The 14,453-nt window shown below is 36.5% G+C and overlaps 1 protein-coding gene across 1 annotated transcript in view; it reads right to left on the reverse strand.

The window, feature by feature from the left end:
• POLA1 (polymerase (DNA directed), alpha 1, catalytic subunit) overlaps positions 1–14,453 on the reverse strand; it is a 390,582-nt gene that overhangs the window by 222,030 nt on the left and 154,099 nt on the right. Inside the window, exons 29-31 of the mRNA XM_006835670.1 lie at positions 13,501–13,706; positions 11,553–11,685; positions 5,220–5,351 (exon numbers count right to left, since the gene is read on the reverse strand). Of these exons, the coding sequence (XP_006835733.1) occupies positions 5,220–5,351; positions 11,553–11,685; positions 13,501–13,706 (471 nt within the window). The remainder of the gene's footprint in view (positions 1–5,219; positions 5,352–11,552; positions 11,686–13,500; positions 13,707–14,453) is intronic.

Here is a 14,453-nt window from a genome sequence, read left to right on the forward strand (position 1 = left end):
GATGGAGAAACAGATGGAGGCATGGAGAGGGGGAGCGGCTGAGGACTCTAGATTCATCAACTAAGAAGAGAAGGCCTAAAAACTGGTGACCAGGAGCAGACTTGCGGAATGTGCCCTTTGGAGATGTAAATTATTATATATTCCTAAGTGGGGGGAAAAAAAAATACTACAGAGCAACTGTTCAGACCACAATGCTATAAAACTAGAAATCAACAACAAGAAGATTATGGAAATAAAGTTGAATACATGGAAACTGAACAATACCCTGCTGAAAAGTAACTGGGTAAAAGAAGAAATTAAAGTTGAATCCATAAAGTTCCTAGAAAATGAGAATAAGAACACAACATATCAAAATTTTTGAGACATGGTGAAAGCGGTGCTGAGAGGACAATTTATTGCAATAAATGCACACATCCAAAAAGAAGAAACAAAATTTACACATTAACACAGTATCTCCAACAACTAGAAACAGACCAACAGAGGGAACCTATAGTCACCAAAAGAAAAGAAATAATAAAGATGAGAGCAGAAATAAATGAGATGGAAAACAGAAAAACTACAGAAATAATCAACAGGACAAGAAGCTGTTTCTTGAAAAGGATTAAAAATATTGACAACCAATTGGCAAACCTAACCAGAGAAAACAGGGAGAAGACACGAATAACTCACATTAGAAACCACGATGGAACCCAACGAAATTAAAAGGATAATAACAGAACACTAAGTAGAGTTGTACACCAACAAATTCGAAAACTGAGAAGAGATGGATGCATTTTTAGAAAAACACAACCTACCAAAACTTACAAAGAGTGAACTAGAAAACTTGAACAGACCCATAACAAAAGAAGAAATTGATCAGGTCATCAAAAAACCTCCCAACCAAAAGAAGTTCAGGCCCAGATGGCTTCACTGGTGAGTTCTACCAAATATTCAGGGAAGAGCTGTCACCAATTCTACTCAAATTATTTCAGAATACAGAGGAGGACGGAAAACTTCCTAATACTTTTTATGAAGCAAGCATAACCCTCATACCAAAACCAGGGAAAGACATCACTAAAAAAGAAAAGAATAGACCAATATTCCAAATGAATATAGGTAAAAATTCTCAACAAAATCCTAGCCAACAAAATCCAGCAGCACATCAAAAAAATAATACATCATGAGCAAGTGGATTTCATAAAAGGGATGCAAGGATGGTTCAACATTAGAAAAAAACAATCAGTGCAATCCACCATATAAATAAGAAAAAGGAAAAGAACCACACAATCATATTGATTGATGCAGAAAAGGCATTTGATAAAATCCAACATCCATTCCTGATAAAAAAAAAAAAACACTCAACAAAGTAGGAATTGAAGGGAAATTCCTCAACATAATCAAGAGATACATACAAAACCATAATCATGAGCATACATAATCATACATACATAAACATAATCAAGAGCATATATACAACAGCCTACATCACTCTCAATGGAGAGAAACTGAAAGCCTTCCCTCTACGAACGCGAACCAAACAAGGATGCCCTTTGTAACCACTCCTATTCACTATTGCTTTGGAAGTGTTAGCCAGAGCTATACGGCAAGATCGGGAAATTAAAGGCATCCAAATTGGCAAAGAGGAAATAAAACTCTATTTGCAGATGATATGATCCCATACATGGAAAACCCCAAAGACTCAGTAAAAAACTACTAGACCTCATTGAAAGATTCAGCAAAGTGGCAGGGTATAAGATCAACATAGAAAAATCAGTTGGATTCCTCTATAGTAACAATGACAGCACTGAAAAGTACATTAGGAAAGCAAAACCATTTATAATAACCACCCACAGGATGAAATATTTAGGAATAAACGTAACCAGAGAAACAAAGGACCTACACAAAGAAAATTACAAAACACTACTACAGGAAAAAGGATGGGATTCATTGATTTAATAAGGAGCTCTGGTAGCGTAGTGGCTACGAATCGGGCTGCGAACCTTAAGGTCAGCGGTTCGAAACTACCAGCCGCTCCGCGGGAGAAAGATGAGGCTTTCTACTCCCGTAAAGATTTACACCCTCGGAAACCCTGTACAGGGTCGCTATGGGTCGGAACCGACTCGATGGCACTTAACAACAACAACAACAAGTTGATAACGTAGTGGTTACGAACTGGGCTGCGAACCTTAAGGTCAGCAATTCGAAACTACCAGCTGTTCCGCAGGAGAAAGATGAGGCTTTCTGCTCCTGTAAAGATTTACAGCCTCAGAAGCCCTGTCAAGGGTTGCTATGAATCAGAACCGACTCCACGGCACACAACAACAACAAGTATAGGAAAACAAAAGAGATTTACAGGAGTGGAAGAACATACCATGTTCCTGAATATGAAGACTCAAATTCGTGAAAATGTCAATACTACCCAAAGCAATATGCACATATAATGCAATCCCAATCCAGATTCCAGCGACATTCTTCAAAGAGATGGAAAAAACAATTACAAACTTTATATGGAAAGGAAAGAGACTGTCACAATTGTAAAGGTAGAAGTTTTGTAACGAAAACAGGGGAGTGGTTAATCTTACAGTCCAGAGACAGCGGACCCTAGGACCATCAAGAGAGAAGAGCAGAGGCAGAATGAGGGACCTTATCCAGAGAAGCAGTGACACCAGAGATGGAGGCAGAGATGGGGACATGGAGAGAGGGAGCAGCTGAGGACACTAGATTCATGGGAAGAGAGGGACTGAGAGTTTGTGGCCAGGAGTCAGATTTGCAGAATGTGCTCTTTGGTGGTGTAAATTATTATATATGTCTGAGTGTTCAAAGAAAAAAAAAAGCTAAAATGAATAGAGAGAAATACTGTTATCTGATGGTACATGGAGGGGATTATAATTGTTGTAATGAAACAACGTTTGTTTAATGTAAAACTGATGATCTGCTTTGTACACTTTCACTCAATTCACAATAAAAACTTAAAAGAAAAAAAGTATATTCTAAAAACTATGTTTGAGTTATGAAGCATAAAAATTCTAACATGAGTGCTTCAAAGCAAAAGAGGTCTGCAGCTTTAGCTAGCTAACATGTCCAAACTCGCTATACCTACTGCTAGGCGTCAAAGGCAAAGTAAAGTCCTAAAACCTTCCTCGGGATCCACCAAGGAGAATTAATAACAAGAAACAGAAATTGTCAAGAGACCGAAATTGTGCTTTTCAAAAAGCAAGCAAGATCCTCAACATTTGCACCAGAAGATGAGAACTGCAAAAAATACAACAGGTTGGCATTAATATCTTGAGCCTATGTACCTCAATTAGATCTGTGAAGAAATCATAAGGCTTAACAGTCAACAAGAAACAGAAACTTGATGACGATCTTCTCTGTAAACCTTCACACAATTCAAATATTAAAATTAAAAAAAACATAAGCTTGGTTTTTAAATATACTAATCATCCTATTTTATAGTGGCTAAGAGTTGAGCTGCTAACCTAAAGGTCAGCAGTTCAAAAACTACCAGCTATTCCACAGGGAGAAAAATGAAGGTTTCTGCTCCTATAAAGGTTTACAGCCTCAAAAACCCTATGCAGGGTCGCTATGAGTCGAAACCAACTTCACAGCACATAACCCCCATCACACCATATATCTCCATTCCAGGTTCAGCCAAAGCATAATTGTGGTTTAATTTCATCATTAGAAGCCATTTCAAAGAACCTACACATTTTTCCAAGGTTGAATGCTCTCATCTGTTCCTGTCATTAATATTCTAAGAGCTTCTCCGTGTATATAAAGACGTAAGTGAAAAGGGGTGGGGGTGGGGGGGGACTAACCTATTTACCAAAATCTTTATTTGCATAATATGAAAATTGTTTTTTTGAAATGAGACTTGTCAGAGGCAATATGCAAAACACATTAAGAGCGTGAGCAAGTCAGACATTTATGGAAATATTTTCCTGCAGGAATTGGCTTTCTGCAACAGTTCTTAATCAAGGGTAACCCTAGGAGGGAGACAGAGTCAAGTGCTGATTCCCGTCCATGGACTTAAATCACTTGTTCCGTACATCATCTACAGTATGTAGCACATATTAGCAGACTATTGTTACATTTTTTAAAAGGCTGTTATTATTTAAAAACACATTGCAGATCAGCAGAAATCAGTCATACTGCAATACATTTTAAGGCTTTATCTAAGTTTCTTTTTTTTTTTTTAAGACTAAAATAAAATGCAATAAAAATTAGGATAAAAATAATAATAATAATGAAAAAGAACCCATCTTAATTCAGATCACCAATGCCTTTCAGTAAACAGATCACAGCATAAGTTGAAAGAGTTTAGGTAGAAGTTAGGACTGAATTTTTTTAACAGGGAAAAGAGATGAGGCCTCTCCTTTGTTTCACCGATCTTCGATCCCACCCTTTTCCTCAATAAACGTTAGAAACAGCTCAGTGCTGTTAAAACTGTGATCCAAAAGGCCTTGAGGTTCCCTTATAGGAACCTCAAAGAGCAAGGAAGTAGACAAAAAAAGGTGGGAAGGAGAAAGAAGCAATGTTTAAATTTTCATTTTCTTCATAAAATACAGTTTTAGAATCTCTTAATTTTCACCAGGTAATCATGCATTTCAAATTTTCCCAAGAAATTATTTGAGTATTTGTTGTCGGATGTGACTCATATTGACTCTGTATAGGGTTTCTAATTGCTGCTGGTAGGTTTGAACCACTGACCTTATGGTTAGCAGTGCAGTGCTTCTCATATAGCACCACACCAGGGCCTTATTTTGGCATGTTGTTGTTAAGTGCTGTTGAGTCCGACCATACAGAAAACCCCGTATAGGGTTTGACCCACTGACCTCGCGATTCAAACAGACTTTGCAGTCCAGCGCCACATACGCTAGTGAAAAAAAATACATTGACTCTCTTCTTATTCCACTAACATTCTTGAGGGAAACTGTTACAAGAGGAATGACAGCAGGCACTGCAGTATATACGCCCAAACTTTTATACACTGTCAATAAAGTGACTTTCGAGTTGAAATAGTAGCTACTGTTATAAGCCTGGCTCACCAAAATAATTTCAGTGAACCATAGGCTGGTCTGAAATGTTTGATGAAAATCTTCATGAAACAGGCCCTACGCCTGTTTGTTTTAATGCTGTAAAATGGATTAACCAGATGAAACTGCCTCTTGACATCAGTATTTACTTGGAAGACATGCTGTGACACTTATTCTTAGTTTGCTTAATCACGAGAGATTTACCTGACAGATGACATATGATACAGTATCTCCAGCTTTCACTTTTCTGCCTCCTTGGGAATTGATCCAGAGGGCAACATGGACATGAGGTAGGTTTTTTTTGTCCGGGTAGTCATGGGGATCCTTTGTCAGTGCCTAAAAGAGAAAAAGAGTAGGAGCAAAAGCCTCCACAATTTAAAATTAAAACCCTTCTAAGAGATACATGTTAAACACACCTTCCCTGAAGTCACAGTAGACACATAAGCAGAAAAATGGCACAAGCTGGATGTAAAACGTACTGTTGCAGACTCCTTCCACATCTACCCACAAGACTCCTTTGCTTAGTAACTAGCAGAAGCAAAGGCAATCCTGCCCAGGAAAACCAAACCAAATTAAACAGGTTTATAAACAAGTCACAGAATTTGATGGGATGTGAAAAAAAATTCAAGACTAAAAATTCAGTGGTGTAGGCCACCTTGGAGTTTCTCCAAATGTATGTAATTCTATCACTGAATGAACAGATTCATGGGGACTGAAGAATGATGACCATTCTGTCTTAATGAGCTGATTCTCAAAAGCTACTCTAGCCTAAACAGAACCCAAGGCTTCAGAAATCATGGGACTGACTCACACTGTCAATGAGGCAGAATGAGTTTGGAGTAGAAAGTATGCCCCCACTAGAGCAGAGATGATGGCCGACTTGTTTGCAGTGCTCAGAAAAACAATACTTGGCATACGGCAGCCACCAAATGTTTACTGACTACATAATTTCTCTCATTCCATAACCACTGACTAAGTTCAGGTACAAAGCAAAGCAAAATTAAAGGCAAGAGGTGAGAAAAAAAGTACTGGACTAGAACTCAGTAAGCACAAAGGAAAAGAAAGGAATGTTTAGCTCTGTAAGGGGTGATTGGCGAAAGACAAAAATGGACATGGACCAGAGTGTTACTTGACAAGATCACCTGTTATAAAACATGGTCTGCAAACCCCTGTGGGATCCCCAGGATATTTCCTGGGGTGATGAGATCAAAACTTTTTTTTTTCCTTTCACCTTACTTTTTATTGTGAATTGCCTAGAAGTTTACAAAGTAGATCATCAGTTTTACTATCAACAAAGCATACACTTCATTTCATCTCAAAGACTTCAATCTCCTCAATGTAGCATCACTTATCTCACTTCCTCCATGTTTCCAGTCGGTTTCTGTTCCTCCTTGTTTCCTAACCCTTCTGAGTAAATGCCGCCCTTTTGATCTCAAATTATTGACCATTCTATAGTGAGCATACCCCTATTGCTTGGCTGAAAATTGAAGCACGGTAGTAAATTCAGTTCCAGACATGAAGAGTGTGACCAAGGGCCATAGTCTCAGGGTTCTGCCAGTCTCTATTTGACCTGTAAACCTGGTCTTTTTTGTGATTTTGCAGAAAACGATTTTTCTAACCACACCACATACAGTAATGACGTAGAAGCAATGGTGTGGAAACGTGATACCACTCAAACATGAATCGGGGCAGCAGCAGTACCAGACTGTATGATACCCCTTCTATTCTTCATCACTAAGTAAGATCCTTGTTGAAGCAATAAAAAATCAATTTAAAACTCTTGACACTTGAGTACAGGTCTAGTTTTCAGAATGATAAAATGGGAAATATGCACCAAGCACATCTGCTTCATACAGAAGATCAATGATTGCTTCAAGAAAAGCACTTGAGTTGCAAGCTAAACTAGCTGCCTTTTTCCTAAAACAAAATTTTTACTTTAAAGAATGACAGGCCAACTATGACTCGGGTATATTCTGACAGGGGTATCAGTCACAATCTGACAATTTACTTATTTTAAAAAAAGAAAAAGAATCAAGTGAGCCTGCCACTTCAAGAAAAATAACTGACAGTAAATACTGTTAATGTTAAAATTCCAGCTTTCAAGGAAAACTTACAATTTTGAAAAACATAGTCCTACCTCTGTGAGTTTGATAATTTCCTATTTCTTAAAGACTTTCTGGATGAGGTTAAGTAGCAATATTAACAAATGTGATATTTTAAAAATATTTAACAATGAAATATGTCAACATTTGGATGAATTACATAACTCAGTGAACCAACATTTTCCGAGTGACCAATGAATAATGTCATGCATGGGTAAAATACTCATTCAAAGTAAAACTCTCAGACCAATGGATCTGAATGTTAAGAGAGTATGAAAAGTTCACGGATATGGTTTCAGAGTCCACATTCCAAATATCCCTTCAGAAACCATAATTTGCAGAGTTTAGGTATAGGATCAAAAAAGAATATATACAACTACTTGGAAAAAAGTTACAAAAAAAATGTGATTTTGGAAACCACATATCTGTTGAGATTGGGTTTTCTTCCTATACATCAATCCAAACAATATATCACAACAGACTAGATGCAGAAGCAGATGTGCTACTCCAGATGGCCTCTACTCAGCCAGGAATTACAGAGATTTGCAAAATGGGAAAACAATGCCACTCCTCTAGTTCATCTCTTTTTATTTCAGAAGATATAGTCCTTGTTATGGAAAGAAATGTTATTTGTATACTCATAAAATGCATTTACTGTCATTTTCAAATAAAATAATTTTGAAATATCTGTTTTAATTTCTAATACAGGAAATATCAACAGAAATGACACGAACAAAAACTCTTTATTGTTCTCAATAATTTGAAGAGTATTAGGATGATCTGAGAGCAAGAAACTTGAGGGCTGCTGTACTGGACGAATAAAGTGAGTCTTCAAACATGACTGCACATACGTTCTACATCATACAGTCAAAATAGGAAAGGGTCTAGGACATATTTCAAGAAATTATCTTGAACCTGGATTAAGCGAAATCTTGAATGACTTGGACTAAGCCACAATACAATGCTACAAAAGAAAACAGTTATCTTCTTTAATATACTATACACTTCACTGTAAGGTCCAGAAATTAGATATTTTAACTGATAGACTTTCCAGTTAATCAATTAGAGATATTTGGCAATTTCACAAGCTAGTTTTAGACTTTATTAAATCAACAACAACAAAAATGCTTCCTGTTGGTTTAGGCTCCAGTTAACTAGGGTTATAAAAATCAGCTGTGACTTCTCTTTGGGGTGATGGAAAAATTTGGAAACTGATAGTGGTGATGGCTGAACAACAAGATGAATGGGATTAATTCCACTAAACTATATATATGTAAAAAATTTGAAATGGCAAATGTTTTGTCACATATATACTTACCACAATAAAAAATGAAAAAAATTGTAAGAAATCAGTTATGACACATTTTTGATATAGTATGAAATATATTTAAGCTAAGATTGCAGAAGTTCAGAAAATCACACACAGTGTTTTTCAGTTGCTTTTGGAAACAAGGGCTAAAATCTCTACCAAGGTAAATCCTACCACTTCATGTCTGCCTCCACACTCAGCTAACATGTAATTTTAAAGCTCTACTAGCATCACAAAAATATCCTGTCATAAAACCATCCACAACCAGTCACATATACATACTCTTTACTCCACTCTCCTTTGAAAGTGGTAAAATACAAAATAATAGCTTAAGTAGTGAGAGGAATGTTAAAGATTATCAGAAAGCCACACCATGTCTGGAGCACATTTCTGAGAAGGATACGATCTGCAGAAAAATGTGAAATCTCATCAAAAGAATACTGAAGTCACGACTCTTACTCTTGCAAATTTATAAGAAAGAGACAAAATAAAATCTGACAGGAAACCATTTTCTAGAGGAACCCAAGTGATTCCATGCCAATGTGAGACGGCTTCCAAAAGTGTGTGGACAAATTCCATTGTCTTTTCATGAACAAATAATGTGTCCTTTTGTGACATTAAAAATGTCATGGCTGAAGTCAGGCAAACAAAAAACTCACCTAAGAATAAAAATGTTCATTCTCTCTAGAAATCAGAGATGAAATATGGTTTCATATCAATAATTGGCAACCAATTTTTATTAAAATATCATTGATAATACAAGCAAGGTTCTGGTGAAACTGATCATACATTTTGCTATAATCAATTACTACTACCCTTTTCCAAATCAATATGGCAAGAACCATATAGATAGTCACATTCCTTGACTCAAATATTTCACTTCCAGGAACCTAAACTAAGAAAGCAATGCAGTCAAAGCAAAAAAGATAAATGAACAAGTATGTTCAATACTGTTTTGATTATAACAAAAATAAATATTTTAGATGATCAACAAACAAAAATTTTAGATAAAGATACACAGAGATCAACATGATGAGTAATATGATGATTTTTAAAATAATCAGCAATGTGGAAAATATTTGCTTATGTTCAGTTAAAAGTGATAAAATAAATTGCAACACATGATAGTTAGGGTGTTGAGGAGGGCAATACAAGAAGGGGAAGGGGGTGGAAGAACAAGGTAGATGGGGGAACACTGAGACAGGTTTGCATGGGCTAAATGGGACAGAGGTAAATAGTGATGCATGCTCAACCTGTGATACAGGGATTGAGGCATAGTCTGAAGAGGAGAAATAATACTAAGATGCTTGACTGTCTTATGAATATTGGTTTCCTTTGCCTACTATTGTAAAATAGACACTTGAGTGGGACAGAAAGGAATGTCGGGAAACATGATTACAGAAAGCTTGTAAGCCTGTCTGCAGCCTATAACTGATTGGAATACCTAAAAGGGGTTCTACTACAACTTGCCCAGTGAAATGGGCCTCTTGAGGAGCCTTTGTAGTGTATAGGACCTCAGGTGGAATCCTGAGCCTCATCCAGAACCTTCTGAGGTGGAACAGTCCCACTAGAAAGGACAAGCAGACTAGCCTGGAACAGCTAGAGTGACAAAAGATACATCTTCAAAGAAAGATCATCAGGAAAACCCCAAAACAAAAATGGCAGTATGACTGACTACTACCATAATAAGCAAGTTGTTCGCTGGGGAGCCATCAAGGCAAGTAATCAAGTCTCTTCAGGACAAACCCCCATCCTCTAAGACTGAAACTCAATTAAAAATTAAAGAAAAATAAATATATAAATAAACTTACTGTAATTGAAAAACTATAAAACTGTTTTCAAGAATAAGAACATATATATTAAAACAGTAACATTACCTTAGCATAGGGGTTTTGGGAATCACTTTTTATTTTAAAATTTCCACTAATGTCATCATTAAATTCTTTCTTACTACATTTTTTAGGTATGAGCTCTGACACTGAAATCTGCTTGTCACAAAATGGGTTAAAATAGTATTTGAAAAATTAACTTCTGGAATATGTAAGGAGGCTTTTTTAAAGTAAATAAAACTAGGACATATCACGCTGCTTATTACACAGCATTTAAAATATATATCATATATGTATTATTCCTAATTAGATTAAAAAAAAAAAAAATACTCCCTATTTTCAACTACCAAGAGTCCAGTCCTGGTGTGGCGCTGTGGGTTAATGCTCTGGACTGCAAAGTCAGTTTGAACAGAAAGGTTAGCGGTTCAAGGTTATCAGCTGCTCCTTGGAAACACTATACAGGGTCACTATGGGTCGCAACCAACTCAACGGCACTTACAACAACAAAGACCATCCATAAAGTGTGGTCTTATAGTTGTTGAAAATAAGGGATTTTTTTTTTTCCTTTACCTAATTTGAAAAACAAAAATCTGTGTAATAAGGTGATACGTTACAATATTTTTCTTTTCTTTTTTTTTTCACTTAAAAAGAGTACCCTTACATATGTGGCACTTGAAGTGAAATATGTACCACTGTAGGATAAGCACTGAACTGCTCACTGCAAGGTTAGCACTTCATACCCAACAGCCATCCTTGGTAACCCTATATAATGATAGCATTCAACAAAAACAACACACACATATAAATGTTACTAAGTGCCATCGAGTTGGTTCAGACTCATAGCGACTCTGTATAGGGTTTCTGATGAGTGGATGGTGGGTATGAACCACTAACCTTGAGGTTAGCAGTCCATGCACATATATCATTAAAAAGAAATAGGAAAGCACAGTGCCTTGACCACATTACACATAAAGTGCTACTACATTTGGAGGGGTGTGTGTGTGAATGTCCAAAACTGCCTTCTGATTGTAGTATGTTTAAGGATCACTTTCTGTGAAGTTAGACACACAGATGCACATGCATGCACGCACACGCACACACGCACACACACACACACACAAGAAAGCAGGCCTCTCTCAAAGGTACAGCAATAGCTGTGGCTACAGGAAAACGCTATGTGAAATCAGTGATAGCAGTTTTCAGCCAGAATTCATTTCCATTGCAAGAATGAAGTGGTTCTGAAGGAGGAGCAACACACATGACAGCAGCTATGTTTAGTAGTAAATGCCACATTTACCTTGTTAATTTCAAACTGGTTCAAGGGGACACTCCCATTTAGCACATTTTCTCCAATTTCTATTAACCGCTTCTGAATGTTTTCCACTATAGTGTCCCGATTTTGATCAGAAAGAATCTGACTAATGACAAAGCTGCAAAAAAGAGAGGGAAAAATATTGTTCAGTATCACACTTTATGAAATTCATAAAGGAGTAAAAATGAAGATGAGCACCATTAGATTAACATGTGAACAAGAGCTAATATAAGGGTCAATGTCCAAAAAGCAGTTACTTTTTTTTTTTTTTTTTTTTAAAAACATTAACTCCATTAAAGGTTTATCAACCTAGGAATATAAGAGTTGCCCTTAAACTTACAGTTTTTTAATATAGCAGTTAAAGTCGTATACAAATTCAGATGGAGAAAGATATGCCATGCATTACAGCCTTATGTAATCACAAAATTCACAAGCAGTTATATTTAATAAAATGTAAGTGAAAATTTTAGAAGACAAATATTTCACTTTCCTCAGAAAGCACCAAAATATTATCTAAAACTCTGCCTGAAATAACCATTGGCTAAGTTGGTAGAAATCGAAAGTTCTTAAATTCAAATAAAACAATGAATTCAAACTTTCCTTTCTTTAGCTTCATTATGCTTTGAAGCCCAACCTTATGCTATCCCTGAAAAACGTCATGTCATTCTATCAGACCAAAAGGAAAAAAAAGGACGCCAATATTTTATCCATTTCTGAGAAAATGCAGAGCGAGGATTTGACAGCTGCATTACAATTTGTCAGAAAAAGAACCCTGACAAAAACATTTGTATAGCTTTAATTACTAATACATTTCTAACTCAGAGAAATTTACTTCTATTATGATGCATCTTTTCTTAGAAAACACAAAGCTGAAGAGAACACTCTAATCGACAGGCTATACAAAGTAGTTTCATCTTTGGGTACATTTGGGGGCAATGAAGCATTTCAAACTATGTTTCATAAAAGACTAACAGTGACCTATACTGAGATGATCATCTTTGCCTAATCAAGAGTAGTTTTGCAGAAGCAACAATTGCTCAGCCTCCCAACTTTGAAAGCAAGAGGAAGATGGGAAAACAAGTGAAAAATGCTGATACTTGACAATATTAATTTATAATTTAGTCTTAAAGAAAAAAAATTCTTCTACTTGCAGAATTGTTCAAAACAGTAGTAAGTGAAAGATGGTACATAAAGTAACTAAAAACTCCTTTTTTTACAAGGGTACTTTATAAATTAATATGACCCCCCACAAAAAAGTGGTCTTATCACAGTTTTCAGTATCAGATGCAAAGCTAGGGGATCAACCTATAACATTTAATATTTCTACCGTAAACTATTTGAGAACTAGCTCAAGAATTTCAATTAGCAGTAATCTTATACACACAAATGATTGGGGAGTGGGGGTGGGGGAGACAAAGTTTCACACCATAGCCCACCACTTTAGCCCATAGCCAATCTCAGAACACTTTAAGCCACAAAACAGGATTACCTTAACCATTATGATCCTAAAGAGGCTCCAGGATGATTCAGGAACATAACACAAGGCACTTTCTAATAGTAACAGTAATGCAAAATGAAACAGAAACAAACGGACACCAACATAAGCAGCTCTGTGTCACTATGAGTCTGAACAAACGCCACGGTACTTAGACCTCAAATGTGAAGGTGTAATCTCACTCAAGGAAAAGTCCTAAAATGTATCTTACATTTCTTACTGAGCCAGTTTGGTTCTCTCTGAATTTTAATCTATCTGTAAAATTTTACTCCAAGTAGGTAAGAATTATCAATATGTAATAAAAATAATAATAACTATAACATAAAAGAAAGTGTGTTCTTCTACTTGGCAGACCCAGAGGTGCTTTTCACAATGTCATTAGCGGCTTCGTTTTTCAAAAGGACAAACAAGAAAAGCAAAAATGGAAGCAAAACTCACTTTCCGGTGTCTTTAGCAAGATCACACCAATCTCTTCTAACTATATCTAATCCTTTCAGTTCCTGTTTGGTGAGATAATTCCCATCCGATGTTGGCTCAACCACCAAAGCAGCATATTTCTTCTTCTTCAGGAGGAGCAGAGACTTGAAAACACCATCAATATCTATCTCAAGCAGTTTGTACAGTTTATTCACTTCACTTTTTACCTGTGAAAATTTCAGCCATTAATTGGAATTTCTAAAACATCTAGTAAAGAGATGAACAGGTTACAAATTCCCAAGAGTCCATGCACACAGAACTTGAAGTCACACCAGATTAGACTGCATTTACTCAGCTTATGACATGTTGGGCCAGGGCCATGAAAGCACACAAGGACAGAAACAGACTTATATAAATAAATAAATAAGATCATGCCAAAGAAGCAAAGTACAAAATTGGCAGGCTCAGCCCCAGGAAAATTATGACATGCATCATCTTCTTGGAATCTAAAGGCTACATACATATGTATTAGCGCTGGGCTCAAACATGCCGAGACTGTGAGGATGGTGGAGCACCAGGCAATGTTTCATTCTGCTGTACAGGGGCTCACAATGAGTTGGAGTTGGCTTCACAGCAACTCACGACAGCAAAGATTTCAAACACTACTGAATTCGTTAGAGTTTAGATAGTCCAACAAGTAACTCTGTGGCCAGAAATGAATAGCAAAACTTTGAATATTTAGATAATGTCTAAAATCTCCCTATAGCTCTCACAGCATCCTTAATATAAGCAAGTAACTATTGCTGAGCAAACACAGAGGAAAATGCACAGCTTTCCAAGGCTCAATGAGTACCATGTGCCAAGCTTGGAGTCAAGTGAAGACTACAGTTCAAATTCCATACATTCCAGGTAAGAGAGAAAGGAGGTTGTGATATCTTAAGTTTTAGCTTATTTGGACAGCTTCCTAAAAATAA

Source organism: Chrysochloris asiatica, unplaced genomic scaffold (assembly GCF_000296735.1).
Source record: "Chrysochloris asiatica unplaced genomic scaffold, ChrAsi1.0 scaffold00018, whole genome shotgun sequence".
Lineage (NCBI taxonomy): Eukaryota > Metazoa > Chordata > Mammalia > Afrosoricida > Chrysochloridae > Chrysochloris > Chrysochloris asiatica.